The sequence below is a fragment of the Rhinatrema bivittatum genome, chromosome 7 (assembly GCF_901001135.1).
Source record: "Rhinatrema bivittatum chromosome 7, aRhiBiv1.1, whole genome shotgun sequence".
Lineage (NCBI taxonomy): Eukaryota > Metazoa > Chordata > Amphibia > Gymnophiona > Rhinatrematidae > Rhinatrema > Rhinatrema bivittatum.
Genome location: NC_042621.1, coordinates 237,640,543 through 237,653,827, shown reverse-complemented (window position 1 = coordinate 237,653,827; position 13,285 = coordinate 237,640,543). Strand labels below are relative to the sequence as shown.

At 42.9% G+C, this 13,285-nt stretch overlaps 1 protein-coding gene across 1 annotated transcript in view; it reads right to left on the bottom strand.

The window, feature by feature from the left end:
* Window positions 1–13,285, bottom strand: part of STK32C (serine/threonine kinase 32C) — a 695,653-nt gene that overhangs the window by 43,454 nt on the left and 638,914 nt on the right. The window contains exon 5 of the mRNA XM_029609989.1: window positions 11,116–11,153. Coding sequence (XP_029465849.1) covers window positions 11,116–11,153 — 38 coding nt within the window. The remainder of the gene's footprint in view (window positions 1–11,115; window positions 11,154–13,285) is intronic.

Below are 13,285 nucleotides of genomic sequence, written 5' to 3'. Positions count from 1 at the left end.
CAGAGCATCTTTCATGTCTTTAGAAGGGGGGACAAAGATATTCTTCATCAACTCAGTGAACTGGTCCACTAGCTGCTGTGCTCTCTGGGCCAAAGTTGAAGAAGAGCCATCTTTTTCAGACACTTAAATATGTTCCGCCTCAATCTGAAGAAATAGAGTCGAAGTGTAGGGCTTCAGTGAAAAGGAGGGTTCAGCACTCAGGTGTCTGTGCTGGCAAAATATTCTCTAGTATCTTCCTCATAGACATCATGGGTAATGTAGATGGAATCAGCACTGGCAATTCAAGTCTCCGCACCAATGGTGTTGTGAAATACACACACTGCACTGAAGTTACTGATGGGAACCTGGACACACCAAAATTTTGGAAGTAATGGTGCTCTGGTGCCATATGGATCTTCTGCACCATAAAAGATGGCAAGACTTGTGGTATGGGGCTGACAGGGATCAGCATTGATGGACAGCTCCCAGCCATGGCACATTGTAGCTTTTTCCCTTTCAGCTCTGAAGAGATCTGCCTCAAGGACAAGCCCTGTTTAGGTGCCAATATCCATGCTTCCTCCTGCACCATGTGCTTCTGAGCTTTTCTTGATCCCATGCCTGCAGCAGATCTTAGACCCAGTACTATAGGAGGGGGAACTGTTACCACAGAGCAGGATTGGAAGAGACCCTTTGTCTGACTCCACATGGGGAGAGCTAGAGAAGGCTCCACTCTGAGAGAAGGAATGACTACTATGACCAAACTTGGGGGAGCACATTTCCTTAAGCACCCTTTGAAGATCCTGCATCTTCCAGACTCATAATAGCTGGGCCCTGGGTGACATCTACCCACAATGCCATGGTTAGAGCCAGACATTTGTAACAAATCTCATGGGCATTGCTGATGGATATCTGGCTCCTGCAGACACAGGATGTTTCTGATTTACGGCTTCTTTTTGGGCCTCTCCCCAGACATCCTGAAAAAATAAAACAGATCTCCTTATTTCTTTTTTCTTTTTGGTAGCACTTAAAAGAGCTATTGAGTAGCTGCCAAGGCAGCGAGGCTTGAAAAAGTACTGCAATAAAACACAAGCAGAAAGAAGTCAAGATGGTAAAATTCTGGAGAGAAAGCCATATATTCATGTGAGAACTCAGACAAAATCAGACTAAGAAGCAGCACCTATGACTGCTTAGTATACTTTTACTGTGCTTGGAGAGATGGGTCTGTTCAGCATCTTCTGCAGTTCACCCACGTTATGGCTAATTCAGCCTGGCTTGTCAAAAGAAAATACTATATTTGCAGATTTGAAGTTATCTACTACCCAATCCTGTTATGGAGTCAACATTTTTCTATGATATTATTCTTCTAGAATTGGTATAAGTAAGCATAAAGGATCAAAGACATTTTAAAGAATTATTTAATTAGCCTGTGGGATATCTGCTAATCAATTTATTGAGTATGTAAGTGTTTAACCCAGTCCTTTTGTATCCCTTTGCCAGTCTGAAAGGCTCATCTGCATACCATTCCCTGTTAGGAACAGGGTTTCATTTTGGGGAAGGAGGGAGCCTTTTTCAAAAGGATGGGCTCCACCATAACCAGAGGGAAACCAGGCTGCTGGCAAACCTTTAAAAAGGAAATAGCATTTCCCCCATGATGTGGACTAAGATGTATTTTTTTTTCTGCGGTTGTTAAGTTGGGAGACATTTCCTTGATTATTTTCTTGATTTACATCATTTTTGTTTTTATTTCATTTATTGTTAATGAATAAAGCATAATAAAATATAAATTAAAAAAGGAGATAGTGCAGCTTTTAAACTAGATGATGAGGGAAAGCCAACAGTCACTCAGAAGTGCATGGTTCAAAATGATGTATCTTTGAAGGATATTAAAAGAACAAGGAAAATAAGGCATCCCAGTACAGAGATTGCAATACATGCCAAAATGAACCAGGCACCTTTAAATAAAGTACAGAAAGATAGCAAATTACTCCTGTCAACTGATGAGCAGATTGATAATACAAATAAGAAATATACTTTGAAATATCTGCATACTGTTGCATTTGTGCCTCTTCTCGCCCCTCGCTCCACCCTCTCTACCTGGAATACGACTCCCTTCGGCTCTGTCAGTCAGTGCAGCCGTGGCTTCTCTCCGCCTCCATAGTCCCGGTTCCCCCGGGTTGGCCTGACACTACGGATCCGCCATGTTCCCGATGATGTAAGGGCGCGTGCGCGCTGCAGACTTTGTACCAGCAAGGGTGCAAACCTCGGGGGCGTCTCCCCGTAGTGACGTCATCCATTTGCACTTTAAAAGGTCTTTGTTTGCTAACCTCTAACGAGTTAGCAAGGAATTCCAACGGGACTTGCTTCGGCAGTTCACGATACTTGAAACAACGATCTAAGTTAGCCGGGGAGCCCATCCCCACTGCTCGGCTTTTTCAAACTTACCAGGAGTACCTGCTCCATGGGGGCTCCGCTCTCTCTTCTTGATTTCAGATTGCCAGAACACTCGGAAGACTCCATATCCTGGAAGCGATCGCGGATGTGAACACAGTGGGGTAGATCTTAAAAACATACGCGTGCGCGTACTTTTGTTCGCGTACCAGGCGCGAACAAAAGTACGCTGGATTTTATAAGATACGCGTGTAGCCGCGTGTATCTTATAAAATCCGGGGTCGGCGCACGCAAGGGGGTGCACATTTGTGCAACCTGCGCGCCGAGCCCAGCGCGCACTGCCTGTTCCCTCCGAGGCCGCTCCGATTTCGGAGCGGCCTCGGAGGGTACTTTCCTTCGCCCTCCCCCCACCTTTCCCTCCCTTCCCCTACCTAACCCACCCCCCCGGCCCTATCTAAACCCCCCCCCTTACCTTTGTTGGCAGATTTACGCCTGCTGAAAGCAGATGTAAATCTGCGCGCGCCAGCGGACTGCTGGTGCGCCATCACCTGACCTGGGGGCTGGTCTGGAGGCCTCGACCACACCCCCGGGCTGGCGCCACACCCCTGGGCCCGCCCCCGAAACGCCGCATCATTCTGCAATGCCCCCCGACACACCCCCGACACACCCCTTTTACGAAGCCCCAGGACTTACACGCATCCCGGGGCTCTGCGCGCGCCGGCGGCCTATGCAAAATAGGCGTGTCGGCGCGCGAGGGCCCTGCGCGCGTAAATCCGGCCAGATTTACGTGCGCAGGGCATTTAAAATCCGCCCCAGTGAGTTCTATTACATAGGAATCGGTACTCGCTCCACGAGGGTCTACATTCCTATTGCTCTGAAGACTCCCTTCCGTCCAAGATGTTATCGCAGGTACAGAGATCAAGAGTTACATTGGCACGATTACAGATAGGAGCCAGTACTCGCTCCACGAGGACCCATGTTCCTAGAATCTTATACAGACTCTCTTCTACTCTAGAAGCCATTTCATATACAGCAATTGTGAGTTCTTATTACAGACTGTTTGTGGGAATCAGTGCTCACCTACGGCTCCTATTCCTGAATGTACTGAAGACTCTCTGTGGCATAGAGACCATTGCAGACATCTACTATTGTGAGTGTACCATCTTGTATCCAATATACCCTGTCTACTAGAGATGTGAATCGTGTACCAGATCGTCTTAACGATCAGGTTTGGTGGGGGGGGGGGAATCTGATCGTTAAGATATGTGAATTGGAATAGTTTCCGATTCCAATTCACATTGCTAATTTTTTTTTTAGGGAGGCCCACGCCGCTAAAAGAAAACCCACCCGACCCTTTAAATCGACCCCCCTTAGCCTCCCCCCCCTTCCGGACCCCCCCAAAACCTTTTAAAATTACCTGGTGGTCCAGGGGGGCCTCGGGGAGCGATTTCCCATTCCTGTTTCCGTTCCCAGGCATCAGCTGCGCTAAAAAAAAATGGCGCCGATGCCCCTTTGCCCTTACCATGTGACAGGATATCCGTGCCATTGGCCGGCCCCTGTCACATGGTAGGAGCACTGGATGGCCAGCGCCATCTTTAAAGATGGTGCCGGCCATCTTTACTCATCAGCCCCTATTATAGAGTATAGTATAATAGGGGCTGATGGCCGGCGCCATCTTTAAAGATGGCGCTGGCCATCTTTACTCATCAGCCCCTATTGTAGAGGGCTGATGGCCATCCAGTGCTCCTACCATGTGACAGGGGCCGGCCAATGGCACGGATACCCTGTCACATGGTAAGGGCAAAGGGGCATCGGCGCCATTTTTTTTTTAGCGCAGCTGATGCCTGGGAACGGGAAATTGCTCCCCGAGGCCCCCCTGGACCACCAGGTAATTTTAAAAGGTTTTGGGGGGGGGGTCGATTTAAAGAGTCGGGTGGGTTGTTTTTTTTTATCAGGCCATCGGCGCCATTTTAATTAGTGGCAGCCAAAATGGCGCCGATGGCCTGAGAGCGGGAGATCGCGCCGGGACCCCCCTCCCCACTGGACCACCAGGTAATTTAACATTTTGGGGGGGTTCGGGAGGGTGGGGGAGGGTGAGGAATTGGTTTTAAAGGGTCGGGGTGGGTTTAGGGGTTGTTTTGGTGTGCCGGTTTTCCTGCCCTCCCCCAAATAATTCCCGTGCCCTATTTAACGATTTAGGACGATTTATGACGATAAATTGGGGGCATTTGTATTGTATCGTGCACTCTAACGATTTAGGATGATTTTAAAATTATCTGACGATAATTTTAATCGTTCAAAAATGATTCACATCCCTACTGTCTACTCACTACTTCTAGTCTCTCTCTACAGCTCAGCGACCCAGAGATTATATTCCAGTATCAGAAGGACTGCAGCCTTGCGGACACAGCGACTCACTACTGCCACCTCTGGTGGTCCAGCTTCCAGTCTAATAAAAAATTATTGTGTTTATCCCATATTCTAGCCTAGCTGGTGGTTCCTCTCAGGATCTCCTCCTGGGGGCTTTGTCATCTGCCATCGGCCCAGGGATTCACCATTTCCTCCAAGAGGTCATTCCTTTCACTATTGTCACCTTGTGGGAGCCAACCACTACAGACCACTGACTCCGCTCACGGAAGTATTTATATAGACAGCTACTCCTCTTTCTCTGAGACTTGCCAGCAACTTATATATATTTATAGATTGCTACTCCGTAGCGGGGGGTGGGGGGGGGGCATGATAGATTGCTATCTCAATAGCAAAGTGTTATATACCTATTGCCAACTCCTCTTCCTTAGAGAGTTGATCCATAACAGATTGCTACTCCTTAGCAGAGTGATACAGCTTGCTACTTCCTTTCCTTATAGGAGCATCTAACAGCAGTTCGCTAATAGAATTACAGATAGCTAACTCCTCCCCTCTGGAGGAGCAGGTCATGTCATATCGCTACTCCTTCCCCTTTCAAGAGCACAGCAGAACAGCTTGCCAACTCCGCCCTCCTGGCGGAGTGCGTGACAGCAGATTGCTAACTCTTCCCCTCTAGAGGAGGCGAGTGTAACAGATTGCTAGCTCCTCCCCGTTGGAGAAGTAGAGCGTAACAGATTGCTAACTCCCTAGCAAGGTCTGTAACACATACAAGTGCTAGAAATCTAAAAAATAAAATGGAAGAGTTAGAGTATATAGCACTGGATGAAGAAGTTGATATAATTGGCATTTCAGAGACCTGGTAGAAGGAGGATAACCAATGGGACACTGTGATACCAGGGTACAAATTATATTAAAATGATAGGATGGATCAAATTGATGAAGAGGGTCACTATATGTTAAAGAGAGCATTGAATCTAACAGGATAAAAGTTCTACAGGAAACAAAAGGCAATGCTGAATCTTTATGGACAGAAATTCAAGGTGAAAAAGGGAATAAAATAGTAGTGGGGGTGTTTTACCCTCTACCTGACCAGAATGAACAGACAATAAAATGCTAAAAGAAATTAGGGAAGCTAACAAAATCAGTAGCACAGTAATAATGGCTGATTTCAATTACTCCAGTATTGACTGAGTTAATGTTAAATCAAGACAGCTTCATGGAACAACTGGTACAAGAACCAACAAGAGGGGAAAATATATTTTAGACCTAGTCCTTAGTGGAATACAGGATTTGGTACAATAGGCAATAGTGATCACAACATTATCAAATTTGACTTGATAACTGGAGGGAGTGCAAAAAATAAATCTACTATGACAATATTTAACTTTCAAAAAGGTGACTATGATAAAATGAGGAAAATATTTAGGAAAAAAATGAAAGGAGCAACTGCAAAGGTTAAGAGTTTAGCATAGGCATGCATGTTTAAAAATACCATCTTCCTATCTTCCTAGTGTGACAGGGTTTATATACTGGCCCGGGGAGGAAGGTTAAAACCCCAGGAACTAGAAACCCCTGGAACTAAAAATCCCACGGAGGGAATTCAAGCGGGAAGGAAACCCAGGAGACAAAGAGCTAGGGAGTCACGCTGGTTCCTTCCCCCAGTAATAGAGAGCCAAGAGACACAGCTGTAGGAGGAAGAGGGTGGAGCCCCGGGAACCAATCCCTGGCCACTAGGGGAGGAGCCTCCACCCTATAAAGATGAGCCTCAGTCAGAGCTGTCTCAGTCTCCTTCTGGGGACTGAAGAGGCTGGATCATGGACTGTGCTGTGAATCGTGGAAAAGGGCTCTGTTTCCAGGAAGCTGCCTACACCGGAGAGAGTGAGGGAAGGACTACAACCATGGCATGGGAACACAGAGACGTCTATTTTTGTTTTGGATTGTTTTCTTTTCTGCTGGTGATCTTTTTAGGAAAACTGCCGTGTGGGTAGAGTTCTCTCTGGGAGGAGTGGTAAAGGCCCAGAGATATGTGGGTGGTGGCAGATAGGCCAACCGGGCCTAATTTGGATTTACTTTGTTGGACATTGTTTTGGTGGGACTTATTTTTGTACAAAAAAGGACTATGATGTAAAGGCTGGAACTTAGTAACAAAGCCAAGCTGAGCTGGTGGCTCAGCTGGGGAGCTTCTGCCTCCCAGCCAGACATTGAGAGCAGAGGTTCAAACCCCACCTGGGGGAAGCAGTGGATGAATTTACAAGTGGCTTCCCTTGGAGTTTTACAGTGCACAGGAGTGTCCCTACCAAATACCTGACCCTGAAAAGCCCGTCCAGAGTACTTCAACCGGGTAATGGCTGACACTAGCCAGAACAAAAGTACTCTATGCATTAGAAAAGGTGGAAAGCAGGCTAAACAACTACTGGCATGGTTGAAAGGTGAGATAAGAGGCTATAATAGCTAAAAAAAAGGGATCCAAATGAAGGAAACAGCATCAATATTGGCAAGTCAGATTGAAAGCATTGATAAGGAAGGCAAAGGGAGAATTTGAAAAGTTTGCTGTGGAATAAAAAACTCATAATAAAATCTTTTTCAGGTACATTCGAGGTAAAAAGTCTGTGAGGGAGTCAAGTGGACCATTTGATGATCAAGGGGTAAAAGGAGCACTTAGGGATGACAAAACCATAGCAGAGAGACTAAATTAATTATTTGCTTCGGTGTTCACTGAGGAAGATGTAAGAAATATACCCTTGCCAGAAATGATATTCAAAGGTGATGATTCAGAGGAACTGAACAAACCTCAGTGAACTTGTAAAGATGTACTAGGACAAACTGTCAAACTAAAGAGTAGCAAATCACCTGGAACAGACTGTATACATCCCAGAGTGCTGCAAGAACAAAGAAATGAAATTTCAGACTATCAGAAATTTGTAAACTTTCAAAAACATTATCTATGGTATCTGAAGACTGGAGTGTTGCCAATGTAACACCAAATTTTTAAAAGGAATCAAGGGTGATCCAGGAAATTATAGACCAGTGAGTGTGACGTCTGTGCCAGGCAAAATGGTGGAAACTATCATAAAGAACAAAACTGCTGAACATATAGATAAGTATAGTTTAAAGGGACAAAACTAACATGGATTTAGCAAAGGGAAGTCTTGCCTCACAAATTTGCTATATTTATTTGAGGGTGCAAATAAGCATGTGGATAAAGGTGAAACAGTTGATATAATGTATCAGAATTTCCAGAAAAAATTTGACAAAGTCCCTTATGAGAAACGTAGGATATCAAAAAGTCATGGAATAGGGGGCAGAGTCCTATTGTGGATTGCCAACTGGTTAAAAAGATAGAAAACAGAGAGTAAGGCTAAATAGTAAATTTTCCCAATGGAAAAAGGTGACTAGGGGAGTGCCCCAAGGATCTGTTCTGGGACCACTGCTTTTTAAAATATTTATAAACGACCTGGAAATGGGAACAACAAGTGAGGTGATCAAATCTGTAGATGACACAAAATTACTCAAAGTTGTTAAATCACAAGAGAATTGTGAGAAGTTGCAAGAGGACATTACAAAACTGGAAGACTAAGCATGCAAATGGAAAATGAAATTTAATGTGGACAAGTGGAAAGTGATGCACCTAGGGAAGAGTAACCCAAATTATAGATATATAATGCAAGGTTCCACATTAGGAGTCACCATTCAGGAAAATGATCTAGGTGTCATCATTGAAACTACATTGAAATCTTCTGCTCAGTGTGCAGCAGCAGCAGCCAAGAAAACAAACAGAATGCTAGCAATTATTAGGAAAGGAATGGAGAATAAAATGAAGAAGATCATAATGCTCCATGGTGTGATCTCATCTTGAGTATTGTGTTCAGTTCTGGTTACCACCTCTTAAGAAAGATATAGCAGAATTAGAAAAGGTCAGAGAAGGGAGACCAAGATGTTAAAGGGGATGGAACAATTCCCTCATGAAGAAAGGCTAAAGAGGTCTTCGGCTTGGAGAAGAGACGGCTGAGGGGAGATGTGATAGAAGTCTATAAAATGCTTATATATGCACACATTTCATCCCATTTAGACTAAGTTCAAAATGCCCTCTTTCTTCTACAGTTCCACAAGAACCTTAAAAACAAATTCTACAAATGAGTCTTCTCAAATCTATGAGCTCTTCTTCAATATTATTGCACTCATCATTTCCAACAATACATACACTCCTGGAATAATTTGGTAGTTTATTATAAAGTACTCTAGACAAGGATGCTATATACAGGGCAAATAATGTAATAAAACAAAAGAGACCTTCATTTTCCATTTAAGAAAAACAATAGCATAAAAATTACAAGCCTCAGAGCAAATAAAGAATTTAACATTATTTATCATGAAAAATATTCTCATCTCTGACAACCTCAAGACTGCTATATTGTATAATGTATACGGTTTTTCAAGATAATGTAATAGTTGGGTACATTTCAAGGTTATAAATCAGAACTCTGATCACATTATGTAAAAGATATCAAGAACTACAAAAACCAATTCAGTATGAAGTTACTATGATGTGGCTCAGAGGGTCTGACCTAAGGAAAAAGACTGAAGGATCTGGGGATGCAGTAACAAGAAACAGACCAAAGAAGCATATACAATCATGGCTTAGAAAATCATAAATGACATAATCAATGTTAAAAACACATTGTAATTATAAATGGCAAACATACAGATAATTATTCAGACAGGCTTCTATATAGAGCATATGACGTGAAGTGAAGCAAAACAATGGAATATCTGAATGTGCGCAGCTCCACTATGTCCCTGTGTCTAAAGAGGAGCGGAACCATTCTTGTGGTCATAGCAAAACTCTTTCTGAAAATAAGGGCCACAATCAAACTATGTATTATCATCACTCCTTTACTGACGGTTTTAAGCTGCTATTTATATGCTGAGTGAAGCGCAACTGCAACTAAATTACACCCTAAGAATATTCTAAACAGAATCAATTATATTACTATCCGTCTATAATAGAACACTAGGGATGTGCACAGGAACATTTTTCAGTTCAATTTTTTTTTCTTTTCCTTTGGATTTATTTCGATTCCATTTGTTTTCTGAGACAAAATAAACATTATTTTAAAAAATGGAAAAGGAAAATAAACACCCTCCTCCCACTAACCCTCAAGCTTGCATATGAGGTGATCAGTTTTGGTTCTGCTATATTATGTTTGCATGGGATATGATTTCAGGTATAATTCTACATATGGGCCAAGATGACAGCCCCTCATGCTACTTGCTGGACTGAACAAACATGGAAGCAGAAATGACTCTATGCTGCAGAAAATTGCTGACATTTGGAAAAGAGCACTTCTCAACAATGTCTATGTAAAACTGCAGCCTCAGCAGATGCATACACTCACCGCAAGGCCACTCTTCTGTTATTCTTCAGCTTTACCTAAAGAATATTAGCCACATCTCTTTACACAGCCACAACAACTTCTAAGTGGAAAGTTACGGTGGCTGTGTCCAGAGTGCACACAGCATGACCCATGATTGACGTGACAGAGACATGCTGTAGAGAAAGCATAAGTCAAGGGAGATCCAGAGTTGTTGTCATCATCATCATCATCATCATCATCATGATGAAGCAAGTTTTCAGTGCAGACTTAGCTGAGCTTCCAGCCCATCTGATCTATAAGAAGCAGTTTTAGCCTAACTGCTAAAGTAACATTATTGTATCTGCTTGCAAAGGTAATCTAGAAGAACCTGGCTCTGTGTTTACAGTTTGTCTTTAAGATCCCAAATACATGCAAATATCTATATTACTGCATATATATGGAGTATAATTATCTGATTGATCTTGTAAATACAGTAATTATGATTTTAAAAAAATGGGCAATAACAAACTGGTAACACACTTACCCCTTCTGTGGGGGTCTCCTAAGGAGAAACAGGCAGGAGTCATCCCTAGTTACTCCTGCTCCACCGGCTCCTAGTTCAGCAAAGGTGCCAAATGGCCCTGAGACAGCTGTCAAGCTCATAAATGGCACCAGTCTGAGTCTGCCTGTGCCATTTTATAACTGGGAACCAGCAGGGCAGGAAGTGACTTGAGATCGCTCTTGTGCCTCTCTGTTTCAGAAACCCCTGTGGAAGGGGTAAGGGGGCATTCTATTTCTGCCAAGAGTGTGCCCTACTGGCTAATACCATGTAGTTTGTTTCCAGTGAACCAAGCCAAAGATCAACGCATTCATCATGTTTACCCATAATGGTAAAACTAAAGGACATCCCTATATAACACTAATATACATATATGCTGGTAAAGGTATTTGGAATCCATATATTATAAGTACTACAAGAACAAGTGAGACAGATTTTCAAGCGTGTAAACAGACTACGTTTCCTGACCTTTCTCATCAAGAAGAATGTTGTCTGGCTTCACATCCCTGGAAAAAAAGAAACAAAAGCATGCATAAGTTATGTTTACTATGCACTTGGGAAGGGGGTACTGCAATTTTCAGTAGTCTGCACTGCTGCAAAGTATACAGATACATTGTACTCGTAGACTTTATAATCTTCAAAGGGAAATTACCCTGAGTTTCCATTAACATTGTGCATACATTTGAAAATACAAATATTCACATCCTAATTACTTCCTCTTTATACACATTTCCCCCTGCTCTTTTCCCTGCAAAATGCCTCCTTTTAATATGATTCAAATTGTGCATCGTCGTGAAAGCCCATGCATATTTTTAGCTGATGTAAGGGGAATATAGTTGGGTAATTATTTAGCTACCTGGCTTAACCTCTTTGAATATTGTCCTCTGACAAATAATATAAAAATGGAAGATGCGGTTGTAACTGAGAATCACAATATGAAACAATATGCATTAGACCATTCAAATGGATTTGTATTACACAATAATTTAGCCAAAGTATGTTTGAGAGGGAAGAAATCCCCTTGGCAATTCTTCAACCTATTGGTACATTGCATTTTGTTTTGGATAATAGTTGTGCACATGCAGCCCTCAGAAAGAGCCAATATTAGTAAAAGTGCAATATACCGGTCGATGGCTGTAAGCATCATTTCTTGTATGTGTGTGTGTTCGGATGGGGTGCTGGTGGGGGAGGGGGGGGCAACACTTCCATTTCCTGCTGCTCATTTTGTCTTCCGGTTCAATAGGAATTAAGGCTGGGATCTGGCACAGTTACCTGGAAAAAATTTCCCCTTCTCCTCCTAGCTCACCTGTTGGGAGCATCAACTTCTAAAAGTGTAAAAGGGAGGGAAGGTTCTTAATTAAGTTAGGGTGTTTGGAACTAATGCGCAGTTATGCAAATTAAGATAATGTTAAAATGTTGCCCTCTTTCTCTGTTTAGCACTTACTGTTTGTGATTGGGTTAAGCTGTCATAAGGCACACCTTGTTTCTCTCTCCCTGTTTATTGCTTTCACTTTCTCCTTCTGATGTGCCCAGCATCTCCGCTGCAGCTTCAAAAGAAACTAGGCTTTCTTGTTTTCCATAGATGCTTTTGTTTTCACAAATAAATATTAAACTGCTTTGTGGTGTGTGCATTCTTTGAGCACAAAAGTTGAACTACAGCCTCCAGCATCACCTAGCCCAGTCACTGCACTGATAGTCTTTGGCTGGGAGCCATGAATCAGGACTCTTTCCAGAATCCTGGGCTCTAAATCAGGCCGCTGGGAGTTGATGTTTCATGAAGACTAGGAGTCCTTCCCCTTTCTCCCCTTCCCAGGGACCGTGAATGCTGCCTTTTGTAGCACAATCAGCCCTGCCAGCCTAGGCAGTGTAAGACCTGGCCCAGGAATCAAACCTAGTTCTTCTACATGGCAGTGTGCAGCACTGCTGCTAAGCTACTGGGCCAGTCCTATCACCATTTTATCAATAAATTGTCACCTGATTATTATGTGTGGTATGTAGGAGTGTTAATACTCAAAGGCCCTATTTAGGGCCCAAAGTATTTGTTCAAAAGACCAAGATAAAATTGAATTATCAGTGTCTTATTTTTCTTCTAGATTTGAATGAAATGTATTTATTTGAGATTTGGTTCATCCAAGTTTGACACACATGGGGGTTCAGATTTAAAGGGGGTTTGAATTCACTACCAATTTGACCACCCCTGACTTATCAATTTAAGCTGTTATCCAGCTAAAAACTTAGCAAATATGTCAATGGGCAGGATGGGGGGCATTCCAGGGTGGAGCAAAGTTATCCTTCTAACTTAGCTGGATAATGCTGATATTCAGCATTAGCCAGATAACTCTAGGACTGCCTCAGAACAGTCCTAAATTGTTATCAATGTACATGTGCCTGAATAGCTTTATCCTTAACCAGCTATATTCAGACTATAGCAGTCTGATATATTTAGCTGGAGAAATAGCAACTTATCCAGCTAAGCAACAGCCACTGAATATCCACCTATGTTCAGCGTTCACCACTTAGCCAGATAAATCACTTATCCAGCTAAGTAATTAGCCAGATCTCTAGTGAGTGGGCAGTGGACAGATCGGGGCAGCAATATTTATTTATTTATTTATTTATTTATTTATTTAACTAACAT